General features: G+C 40.6%; 1 protein-coding gene across 7 annotated transcripts in view; it reads left to right on the top strand.

Annotated features, from left to right (window-relative positions):
• itpr1b (inositol 1,4,5-trisphosphate receptor, type 1b) overlaps positions 1 to 13216 on the top strand; it is a 492964-nt gene that overhangs the window by 237429 nt on the left and 242319 nt on the right. For all 7 annotated transcript variants that reach the window (XM_041191125.1, XM_041191131.1, XM_041191128.1 and 4 more), the window contains 2 exons: positions 9338 to 9458; positions 11788 to 11972. In XM_041191125.1, the coding sequence (XP_041047059.1) occupies positions 9338 to 9458; positions 11788 to 11972 (306 nt within the window). The remainder of the gene's footprint in view (positions 1 to 9337; positions 9459 to 11787; positions 11973 to 13216) is intronic.

Here is a 13216-nt window from a genome sequence, read left to right as displayed (position 1 = left end):
ATGTTTTAGACCTTAACCAGCTACAACACTTTTAATTTAAATGTTATTATTCTTTTCAATTCCATTACTTTTTCCATTAACATTGGAAGTCCAAAAGAAAAAATGGAATTAATAAGTATAGTGTGTTTTGGGATGTTTTAACAAGGTCAGAGCAGCTTATGGCATTCAGCTTGCTGCTTCAGAGTTGACTCAAACTAAAGTGATATTTCTAAGATGTTCCTCCTATAAGTTTAACATTGTTGCCTGCGATCATATAATTCACAATTTATTGCATGTTTGGCTAAGTAAGGGGAGGGACAACAATTAAACAGTATTGCTGAAAAGAGACATGTTACGAAAGCTTTTTGTTTTGCACTCATTGAGATAGCTCAAGAAAATACCAATTATAACACGAGAGTCCATTTGTCAGCCATCAGCACTCTTTCCTCATGCAGTATAAATTGTTGCTCCCCCTCGACAGTTAGGAGTTGCCCTGATGAGTGCAAGATGAAAAGCTTGAATAGCGTGTCTCTTTTTTTTTTCAGCAAACTTCAAGTTCTGTGCTACCAAATGACTAATTTAATATAGGCGAAAATCTATTTCTGTGCTGTTTAAGCTCCTAGTAAACTCTGCAAATGGTGTTGCATCCTTTCTCCCCCCCTCTGGGCTGTCCTGGTTTCAATCCTCAGATTTTATGTAACTCTGCAGATACGAAGGCACATTTTTTAAAACAGGGCACAGTCCAAGGAATGGCCTGGTGAAAACTGGCATGGAGGTGCTGGGCGCTCGGCTGCTTCACACTGAGGTGTGGTTTGAGGTTTTGACTTTGTGCACTGGACTTGCTTTATGAAGCATGACTGTTGAAAATAAGATTATGTGAATGTGAAAATAAGCATGGTTATAGCTGAGCACATGCATGTACACAGCATGTTAGTACCTTGTGTGTGTATATATATATATATATATATATATATATATGAAGGCCAACAATTTAAACACTGGTACACTATGCTATGATGGATGCTGCATTTGTATCTTATGGTACAGGCAGCAATTCATCACAAGCTAAATCATAATTTTTAATTGGAAACTTCAAAGGAAAGAGTTGAATTTATATAGTACCTTTGCTTTTCTTCAGGATATCCACAACCACTTCACAACAAATTAAGTAGTTTTTAAGTGCAGTTATTGTTCTGCTGCAATGTAGGAAATACGGTAACAGATTTGCACACTGCAAGCTCCCAGAAACATCGTTTTGACTATGACCAGATAATCTCTTTTCGTGATGTCGGTTGAGGGATAAATATTTACTGGGACATAGAGAACAACTCGACTGCTCCTCTGTGAATTAGGGGCAACAAATCTTTTATATCCACCTTCAAATTGCTACATATTTAACAATTAACTTTGCATCGGAAGTTTCCCTAACTACTTGAAGTGAAAACAACTTTTGAGTTTGTTTTGAAGATTTGGGAATCTTTTTAAGAGCAGTGGTGAAATATCCAATTTCACGTCATGCACCTACTTGGAACATTGCTTTGAAATGGATTGTGCCAGGTGATTGCTGGACGTATGGTCTCAGTGTTTGGCTAATGAAATATGGTAATGAATAAAGGACTTGAGTAATGTAAATTTGGTTGAATGAGGGCAGGGAAAGAAGAGAGATTAGAGTGGCTGGAGGCAGGTGCAAAGTATAAGCACTAATGGCATGTTTCTGTGTTGTAGGTGCTTGTAATTAAAGTTGTAGAATCAGCACAGAAGGAGGCCATTCAGCCTATTGTACCTATGTCGGCTCTTTGAAAGGAGTATCTAATTAATCCTCCCTCCACCTCTTTTTTCCATTGTCCTGCAAATCTTTTTATTCTTTCATGGGACTTGAGTGTCACTGGTTAGGCCCGCATTTATATTGCCTATCCCTAATTCCTCTTGAGAAGATGGTGGTGAGCCGTCACCTTGAACTGTTGCAGTTCATCTGGCATAAGAACACCCAGAGTATTGTTCGGTAGGGAGTTTCAGGATTTTTGCCCAGCAACAATGAAAGAACAGCACTATAGTTCCAATTCAGGATGACCTATGACTTGGAGGAGAGCTTCCAGGTGGTGGTGTTCCCATGCATCCGCTACTCTGCCCTTCTAGTTGGTAGAGATTGTGGGTTGGAAGCTGCTGTAGAAGGAGCCTGGGTGAGTTGCTGCAGTGTATCTTGTAGATAGTGGCAGCAGTGTGCACTGTGTGTTGATGGTGGAGGGAGTAAATGTTGAAGGTGATGGACAGGGTGTCAATCAAGCAGGCTGCTTTATCCTGGATGGTGTTAAGCTTCTTGAGTGTTGTTGGAGCTGCACTCATCCAGGCAAGTGGAGAGCATTCCATCACATTCCTGACTTGTGCCTTGCAGATGGTGAACAGGCTTTGGGGAGTCAGGAGATAAGTTACATGCCGCAGGATTCCTAGCCTCTGACCTGCTCTTGTGGCGACAGTATTTATATGGCTGGTCCAGTTCAGTTTTTGGTCAATGGCAACCCCCACAATGTTGATAGTGGGGGATTCAGTGATAATAATGCCAATGAAAATCAGGAGGAAATGGTTAGATTCTATCTTGTTGGAGACATTCATTGCCTGGCACCTTGTGCGGTGCGAATGTTAATTGCCAGTTATCACCCCAAGCCTGAATATTGTACAGGCTTTGCTGCATTTGGACATGGACTGCTCCAGTGTCTGAGTCATCGTGATTGATGCTGAACATTGTGCAATCATCAGCGAACAGCTCACTTCTGACCTTATGATGGAAGGACGATCATTGATGAAGCAGCTGAAGATGGTTGGGCCTAGGACACCACCCTGAGGAACTCCTGCAATGATGTCCTGGGGCTGAGTTGACTGACCTCCAACCACCACAACCATCTTCCTTTGTGCTAGGTATGACTCCAATCACTTATCCACTTTCCTTCTGATAGCTGCGAGCACCACTCTCTTTCAGGCAGTGCATTTCAGATCACAGCAACTCGCTGTCTGAACAAAGTTTTCCTCATCACTCCTCTGGTTCTTTTGCCATTGAGTTTTTGAACCGGAGGATTGGTTGACAGACCTGACCTTGAGTCTGACCCTTCGAAAGTAATGCTTTCTGGAATGGTTTTGCAGGATGATGCATTATGCACCTAATCTTTGGAGTGGGGTTAAATGGTATTCTTGGCACATAGTAGTTCTACTGCACTTCAGTAGTGATAACAAACAGGATTGAATTTCTTTTGCCAATAATGTTAGACAGTTGCACTGAATCACTTGGGAAGAGCAGGATGAATGATGCAAGTGCACAAAATTTATTATTTTTTTTGAGATAGTGTGAATAAAACCATACTAGTGTGACTCCTTATAGATTAAATATAAAGGATATATAATGTGACAATAACAGTTAGAGGTCAGAAGAAACTTGACCAAAGGAAAGGAGAATATGCTTTATTAATACTATAACTCTCAGCATCTGTAAAAAGAAGAGCATGGGTCATGTTGTGATTGTGAATTATCTACGCCCAAAGCATTGATCTGTCTTTTCTCTCTGCAGATGTCGATCGACACGCTGTGTATTTCCTGTGTGTTTTCTCTCTTTATTCCCAACAGAAATACTTCCTGCACTGCCAGAGGAAAGTTGGTAGCATTGCTTGATTATTTCTGTGGGAAATCAAGGTTAGCTGCACTAGTTGCACTGTGACCAACAGGAAATATTAAAAATATCATATTGGCACCAATTGGGAAACGAGCAAACTTGAATTTAAATAGCGCCATTCGCAGTATACCACACACAAAATTTGTAGCTAACAAATTACTTTTAAGGAGCCTTCACCATTGCTTTCACCGAGTTTTATAGGCAAATGCAGTTGAGTTCGAACACTGCAAGGAGCCCCCAGTGGCAGTGAAAGAACTTACCAGATAATTAGTTTGGTGGTTAATATGTTGACCTGGACACTCAGTGAGCTCTGCTCTCATTAACGTAGCCCCACAGAGTCTTTTCATTTCATCTGAATGAGCAGGTAGGGACCCAGATTAGTGCCTCACCTAAAAGATGACACACCTGCGAATTCAGCATTCACTCAGTACTGTACCAAAGTGCCAGCATAGATTTATGTGCTCAAATCCTGGAGGTGGGGCCTAAATCCATGAACACCTGAGCCTGAAGTAAAAGAGCTGTCAACTGGGCCCAGCTGGCACCACCATACATACAAATCCGGAGTGGGAGTTGACCATTCGGCCACTCAAGCCTGCTCCACCATTCAATAAGATCGTGGCTGCTTTGATTGTGGTTTAGCTCGACATTCCTACCTTCCCCCGATATCCTACCTCTGCTTTAAAAATATTCAGTGACCCAGCCTCCACTCTTCTCTGGGGAAGAGAGTTCCAAAGACTAACGACCCTTAGAAAAAAATTCTCCTTACCATAGTCTTAAATGGGAGACCCCATATTTTTAAATTGTGTCCCCTAGATCAGGTCTCTCCTACAAGAGGAAAGATCCTTTCAGCATCCATCTGGTCAAGTCCCCTCAGGATGCTTCAGTAAGATCACCTTTCATTCTTCAAAACACTGATGGATGCAGGCTCAGCCTATTTGACCTTTCATCATAAGATAACCACAGGCCCTGCCGGCCACCCCACTGGATTGAATCTTCCCGCAACTGCCTCTATGTATTTATATCCTTCCTTAAATAAGGAGACCAAAACTGTACACACTACTCCAGATGTGATCTCGCCAACACCCTGTACAACCCTAGCAAAACATCCTTACTTTTATATTCCATTTCCTTTGCAATAAATGACAACATTCTATTTGCCTTCCTAATCACTTGCTGTACCTGCATACCAACTTTTTGTGACTCATGTACGAGGACATCCCGATCCCTCTGCACCTCAGTGTTTTGCAGTCACTCTCCATTTAAATAATATACTGCTTTTCTATTCTTCCTGCCAAAGTGGAAGAGTTCACATTTTCCCATTATACTCCATCTACCAAATTTTTGCCCACTCACTTAACCTATCTAGATCCTCAAAGAAGTCCAACAAAACAGTCAAACATGATTTTCCTTTCATAAAATCATGTTGACTCTGCCTGATCTGCATTAAGATATAGCTTTCCCTTGTTATAACCACCTCAATAATAGATTCTAGCATTTTCCCTATGACAGAGGTTATGCTAACTGGCCTGTAGTTTCCAGCTTTCTGTCTCCCTCCTTTCTTGAATGGGGGAGCCACATTCGCTATTTTCCAATCTTTCCAGAATTGAAAGAACTTTGGAAAATTAGAACCAATGCATTTACTATTTGAGCAACACTCCTTTAAGACCCTAGGTAAAGTCTGTCAGGACCTGAGGACTTGTCAACTTTTAGTTCTGATAATTTTCTCAGTACTCGTTCCATGGTGAATGTAATTGTTTTCAGTTCCTCCCTTCCTGATTCACACAACTTCTGGGATGTTGTTTGTTTCCTCTACGGTGAAGACAAATGCAAAATATCTGTCCAATTCATCCACCATTTCCTTTTCTCCATTATTAATTCGCAGAATCAATCTCTAGAGGACCAATCCTCACTTTACTTACTCTTTTCCTTTTTAAATAGCTGTAGAAACTCTTACTATCTTTTTAAATTTCTAGCAAATTATCCTGTACTCTAATTTCTCCCTTTTTATTAATCGTTTAGTCATTCTTTGCTGTTCTTTATATTCTGTCCAATCTTCTGACCTGTCACTCGTCTTTGCAGAGTTATATGCTTTTTCATTCGTTTTGACACCAACTTTAACTTCCTTTGTTAGTCATGGATGGTATGTCCTTTCTTCTCACTGGAAGGTATCTTTTCTGAGTATTCCGAAATAACCCCTTAAATGTCTGCCAATGCATCTCTACTGACCTGTCCCTTAACCTAATTTCCCAGCAACTTAAGCCAGCTCTGTCTTCATCCCCTCATAATTTTCCTTTATATAAGTTTAAAACGCTAGTCTTGGATCCCCTCCTCTCTCCCTCAAACTGAATGTGAAATTCGGTCATATTATGATCACTGCTACATAGGAGCACCTTCACAATGAGGTCATTAATTAATCCTGTCTCATTGCACATTACCAGATCTAGTATAGCCTGCTCTCTGGTTGGTGCTAGAATGTTCTGGTCTAGGAAACTATCCTGAAAACACTCTTATGAACTCATCATCCAAGCTACCTTTGCCAATCTGGTTCATCCAATCAATATGTGGATTGAAATCACCCATCATTATTGCTGGGCTTTTCTCACAAGCTCCCACTGTTTCTTCCTGTGTACTCTGTCCTATAGTGTGGTTACTGTTAGGGGGCCTATAAACCACTCCCACAAGTGACTTTTCTATTTCTCATTTCTACCCAAACTGATCCTACATTTTGATCTCCAGAACTAAGATCACCTCTTTCTATTGTATCAACATCATCCTTAATTAACAGAGCCACCCCTCCATCTTTTCCTAGCCCCCTGTCCTTCCTATCCTTCCTAAACATCATGTTCCTTGAGTATCCAGGTCCCAGTCTTTGTCAACTTGCAGCCATGTCTCTATGGTGGCTATCAGATCCTACACAATTATTTCTATTTGCCCTGTCAATTCATCTGTTTTATAAATGCTGTGTGCATTTAAATACAGAGCCTCTAGTTTTGTCCTTTTACTATTTTTGTAACTCTAGCCTTTTCTGCTGGTGCACCCTTAGGCTCATATATTTTGTCCTTTCCTGCCATGCTCAGGTCATCATTTCACTTATTGCTACCTTGCTTTCTTGCCTTCTCGTCTCTATTTAATTTATCATGTTTTCCCAAACCTGATCCCTCACACCCACTATTTAGTTTAAATCTCTCTCTACTGCCTTTGTTAAACAACTTGAGAGGACAGTGGTCCCAGTATGGTTCTGGTGAAGAGCATCCCAATGGCACAGCTCCCACTTTCCTCAGTACTGGTGCCAGCCCCATTAATCGGAACCCATTTCTTCCGCACTAATCCTTAAGTCACACATTTAATTCTCTAATCTTATTTACCCTCCACCAATTTTCTCGTAGCTCAGGTACTATTCCAGAGATTATTACCTTTGAGGCTCTGCTTCCTCATTTAACCCCAAGCTGTTCATACTCCCTCAGCAGGACTGCTTTCCTAGTTCTACCTATGTCATTAGTACCAAAGTGGACCACGACTATTGGATCATCATAGTCCTCCTGCAAGTTCCTCTCCAACCCCAAGCAGATGTCCCAACCCCTGGCACCAGGCAAGCAACTTAGCCGCCTAGTCTTGTGCTTTTGGCTGCAGAGAACAGTGTCCCCTGACAGTATCACTACATTACTATTAACACCCTCACTTGACTGGTTTCCTGGAGCATGGTGAAATGGTCACATTCGCTGATCTACCTTGCAGCCCCTGCTCTTGTGGTTACAGGCTGCAGGAACCTCAAATAGTTGGCAAGCAGTCTTAATTTTAACTTCAGTATAAAATCTCTTCACATCAAATTAGAAGAAACCTTTCATGTTGTGACTGAAAGGGAATGCAGCAGAGCCCAGGTATGTTTAGTGTTATCACAGAAAAATAAAGTTGAGTTGCGAGGGATAGCTGGTTCAGTCTCCTTACATTTGTAAAGCGCCATGGAGAAATGAGAAAAGTAAGTTTAAAACCTTCAAGTCATCTTTCATGATGTAATTGTTCATTTTTCTTTTCCATACCTTAGTTCCATGGACTTGATCCAATTCCATTTTCAATACCAACTTTAGGTCTACTTTAATTGCATTTAGCAGGAATCAATTATGCATAGTTAAGCATGAAGAAATTTTTCATTGAGTTTAATATGATGCCTCCTTGGCTTAATATCCCTGTTCCTATAATAATAAAGGTTTGAGAAACACTCATCTGACCAGACAACACTTCTGGAGAGAGAAGCAGGGTTAACCTTTCAGGTCGATGGCCTTCTATTAGAATTCTACTGCTCTCTAAACGGATGTTCCTGACCTATTGAGTGTTTACTAGCATTTTGTTTTTATTTTGGATTTCCAACACCCTGGAATTTTGTGTTTTGCTTCTGTTTTGTTGTATGCTTCAATCCTGGCTTTGGAAAATTCCATATAACTTGATGATATTGCCAGAATGCTTAAATATTGAGCTTTTGAGCAGAATATTTGAGGCTACTGTGAATGCCAGTTGTCCTGGGGCTAGTTGGATGTGTCATTTTGCAAATAGCACCATTATTGTTCAGCCACTGTACTTCATTTGCTTATTTCTCCATCCAGCATCTTGAGGTTACTTAAAATTCAGAAGTGCATCAACTGTGCCATGGCTATCCATCGATTTTCTTGATTCTTCAAAAATCTGAATAAATGTGATTGACATGTACTTCTTGTAAATCCATATCAACTTAGATCATTTTACTTGATTTGCTTTTTCACTGGCATGATTGTTTCAACTGTTCTGTCCATGGGCCACAGATTGACTATCCTCATGAACCTTAAGATTCAATTGTTAGAATTGGTAGTAGAGACCTGGTTTGCTTACAGCAAATGATCCAAGATTTGTACCAAATGCATAGTTCAATTTTGTCTTGCAATAATTGCCAATTGGCTGCTTTGTTGTTTAGAAGTACCAGGAGTTGCTGTTGATGTATTTTTTTCAAAACAAGTAATTGCTACATTGACAAGTGTCCTCCATGATGTTAAGGATGGTTATGATAAGGTGGTGATTGTACAATACATCATAGAATCCAACAGAACAGAATGAGGCCATTCAGCCCATCAAACTTATGCTGGCTCTTTGAAAGAGCTGTCCAATTAATCGCATTCCCCTTCTCTTTCTTCATTGCCTAGCAATTTGTTCATTCTACTGTGTTTTGACTTGGACCTTTCACACAGAAAGAGGTAGGTTTAAAATGGAAACACGCTAAGCTTTCTGCTGTGAGATCTGAGGTGAATTCGGCCTCTAATATTGATAACTCGCAATTCCCACTGATGTTGGAGCCGGCATTGACCATTTATCTGGTTTAGAATTGATTATCTAGTGTTGTCAACACATTATAAATCTGATCAAATGTTGTTTTGCTCAATATTTGAGTTTGAAATAGTTCTAAATTTGCATCTGAGGTGGGACTTTCTCTATTTTAATAAACAGTTAAACCAAGACCAGTTTTAATTCTGAAGGACGGGGAGTTCTGGGGGTGTTAGTAGTGGGGTCATTACATTGTGATTGGGCAGTGCTTTGAGTAGGGGAATCGTTCCTGTTTTCCATCAAGGCATTGCAGTAATTTTCTCGCTCTTGAATGTTGTTTTTGTTTTATTAGTAGCCAGTGCAAAGCAAACTGTTAATTAATTTTTTTTCTCCCCCCCACTATGAATTATCCAGACTCGCCAGCCTATCTTTGTGCAGTTATTGCAAGGGGTGTTCAGAGTGTACCACTGCCCCTGGCTGTCTGCTACCCAGAAAGCTTCAGTTGAGAGTTGCATTAAGGTGCTATCAGAAGTAGGTAAGCATTTTACAGGGGGTGGGGATGAGGGATTTTTAAAGAAGCGGTACTCTAAGTTGTTAAACACTGAAAATATCTAATTGTATTCTAAGCTCATGTCTGCTGCTGTATTGAAATAGCTGCTGTTTTTAATATACCAAATTGTTCTTCAGTGAGCCGCACGATAGTTTGCTGCTCTCCTCCACTAACTTGGTGACTACTGTTCATGAGGCTTCATGATCAGTCAATCTGGACTTGCTTTCCTAATTTGGGTCTATTTATCATTGCTTATCTTCGCTCTGGGGCGTCCTCAAGGCCCATGGTCCCAGCCGAGCCACAAAGGCAACTTCCTGTCAAGAGAGGTGGACAATGTTCAGATGTCAGCCAAAGTAGGTGGCACACTTGCAGATTCCTAGCCTAGTGCAACTGTGTGTCACATAGTGCATGGGGACTTGGTACTGACCAAGGCCTACCCATGACGAAGTGCTTCATATTCTTGGAACATTAGCTCACCTGAATTTGTGGCAGAGAATTTACCAGTATAGTGCACAGCGCCTTTAGCTGGTCTACTAAAAGACTGTTAATGAGTGAGTGTTTTTGTTCAAAACAGGCCCTTCCTTTGCATTAGTATGCACTGCTCATTTCAAGCACCAACTATCTGCGTAAAAGCATAGTGAACTCCCTCTACTTTATCCCAGTCTTGAGTTTCACTCATGAATGTTTCCATTTCTTCCATCAGCCATCCTTTTAACTTTTCTGACTAGAATTGCTCCACATTGTACCAAATTACTTTAGCCCTGTAGGCCTTTGCTCACAAGTGAAGGACTACCCAAATCCACTTCACACAGGACACTTGATGCCAGTAGTGCAAAGTGGTGAAAGTCTCATCAGCCCCGGCTGGATCGGAAATCATGTCCCAGAAGTGAAAAGGGATTAACTGTGCTGCATACTCTTTTTGAGTTGACTCAGAGCTTCTGCTGGTACAGGTGTTGCTGGGGACACAGGTTATATAGAAGCTGTAGAATGGTCATCAGCTGTGAAGGTTTATCCTAGTGCAAATACATCAATACAAAATAATTAGGGTTGAGGAAGATGGGAAGGAGGGGGAAGAATTGTAAGTGTGTTCCACCAAAGCAGTTAATTGTTGTAAAATATAACAGCACTTGTCATATAAGCTTTAATACTGATGGTTTGCCAATATATTTTTTGGAAGTGCTGTGGATGTGGAAGATGCTGGGTTGAGATGCGGGACAGGAATTGTACCAACAAAAGGGTGAAGCCAGACAATCACTCCCACCTCCACACTGGCTCAGTGACCCTGCCAAATTGCTGGTCACTTTCTTGTTTCTTTTTTGCTTGTGGCAGTGGCTGTGAGGCCAATGCAAGCTGTTCTTGGCATTTCCCCAAGTGTGGACATAGGTTTCCGTGATCAGTGCAGCTGTGATTATAGCCAGAGTGCTATCTTTATCGGATTGTGACTTATGCATGGTACTAGATGGGAAAAAATAGGGGTGAAACTAAACAGAGAGAAAAGTTATGAGTGGCACAGATAGCATGACTGCAATGAAAGAAAATGGGCACTTAAAATGTTTGGATTCATTTCAAGCCGTTCTACCTTCCAAGATGAGCAATTTATTCCTTTTTTTATTTAAAAGTTAATTTTCAATTTGTTTTAGTCAATTTAAGTTGATAAACTCTGTTCCCTAGTCTGGAAAAATAGCTTGGTGTCAAGCCCAAGTAATCAGGACCAAATTACCCACCATATTGGGAAAGTTTGGCGCATTTGGTCAGTAAGTTCAAAAGACCCAGCAGAGCAGTTGTCTTGCTTGATGAAGCCTCAGTAAACATATATTTTTTATTCTTTTATGGGATGTGGAAGTTACCTGGCAAGGCCAACATTTATTGCCCATCACTAATTGCCCTTAAACTGAGTGGCTTGCTTGGCTATTTCAGAGGGCAGTTAAGAATCAATCACATTGCTGTGGGCCTGGAGTCACATGTAGGCTAGACCAGGTAAATGGGACAGATTTCCTTCCCTAAAGCACATTATGAACCAGAAGCGTTTTTTACGACTATTGATGATAGTTTCATGCTGACAATCACTGAGACTACATTTTCAATTCCAGAATTCTTGATTAATTGAATTTTATGAATTGAATTTAAATTGCACCGGCTGCCCTGGTGGGATTTGAACCCATGACCTCAGAGCACTGATCTGGGAGCCTGGATTGCCAGTTCAATGACAGCACTGCGCAACCACCTTCCCCCTAATTTTTGCATTTGTATATTTGCAATTGTGTTTTCCACAAACTTCAGATGAATGCTTTAATTTGCTTAACCTCCATTGCAGCCAAGAGCAGAGCCATAGCAATCCCTGTGGACTTGGACAGTCAAGTCAACAATCTCTTCCTGAAGTCTCACAACATTGTTCAGAAGACTGCCCTGAGCTGGCGAATGTCAGCACGCAATGCTGCCAGGAGAGATTCTGTTCTTGCTGCCTCACGGGATTACCGGAACATAATCGAGAGATTGCAGGTATGCAAAAGGATGCAGGCCACCAAACTCTGTGGCACTCTTTTTTATTGCTTCTTGTTAACTTTCTGCTTTGAATGTGATATTTCACTTTTCTTTTAGTTTATCTCTTTTACCATACTGTTCTGCCATCTTAAGACAGTCTCATTCTTTTTCTCTCTGCAGCTCTGTGTTTTGTATTTGAAGATCTGCTTCCTCTGAGGGTACCATCTCTGTTTGCATTTTTTTTATTCTTTACTATTCTCAGTCATTGGATCACTAAATTCTGGTAGTCTCATCTTCTGTCATTGTGCCATTTACTTTGTTACTTCATTCTTCCACTGTTCTCTTGAGCACTTCGTTGAAGACATGTTCAAGTTAGGAGGCCCTGAACGTTTGAAATGGAAGTAGAGTAAAACTTTAATTCTGGCTTTGCTAGCAGCTTGCACTATAAATAAAATGACTGACGAGTCATTCTGAGATGTGTTCAAGTTGGATTTTTTTGGAAGCTAAAGTTATTAACTGCAACTTCACTGTGCTTGAAAAAAATAGAGGAACGATGTATTCTTCAAGAATGAAGCTTCTAAAGTGAAATAGTACCAGAAAATCAGATTAATGGCTGCATTGGCTCTTGAGTGCAATTGCAAAATTTTATTGATACAAGACAAGATGAATAGCAGAATTTGCAACTTATTCCATCTTCATATTCTTAAAGCACGTTAACTTATTATGACAATGAGATTAGTCTAACTGTGCTGCATTTTAATCAAATACTTAAAGCTTTTAAAGTTATAAACATTGGCTTACTTCAACCCTTCAAATAAGCTTGCATCCCTCAGAGCTGTTATACTATGCATGTCTGTCCATATGGTGCAGCGCACGGTTAGCAGAGCATGAGAATGGAAGTGTTGTCAGGAGTGGAAACCCTGGCAGATTCTGTTTGCAATCCTCCTTAATTTTGGATCGTTGGAACAAATTGTAGTCTATCTCAGTTGAAATCTGCTAGCTCCATGGGGAAACGAGACTAAATCCACATCCACCCTAACCTATAAAGGTGAGCTACTCACTGGATAATCACAGTGAGTTATCGGGGGGAAGGAAGGAAGTCTTCTAATTTCTGACAACTTTCTTTCACAATAATGGCCTTTAAGTAGAGGAGAGCATTAACATTTCAAATGGAGTTATTGCTGCCTTCAATTTTAATAATTACAGTGGGGGATTTTGGCAACTGCTTTCTGTGTTATAATCATGGTCCTTTGTAAGTCATT

This window comes from Carcharodon carcharias, chromosome 7 (genome assembly GCF_017639515.1).
Source record: "Carcharodon carcharias isolate sCarCar2 chromosome 7, sCarCar2.pri, whole genome shotgun sequence".
Taxonomy (NCBI): Eukaryota; Metazoa; Chordata; class Chondrichthyes; order Lamniformes; family Lamnidae; genus Carcharodon; species Carcharodon carcharias.
Note: the sequence above shows the minus strand (reverse complement) of the source record. Positions and strands in the feature narration are given on the sequence as shown.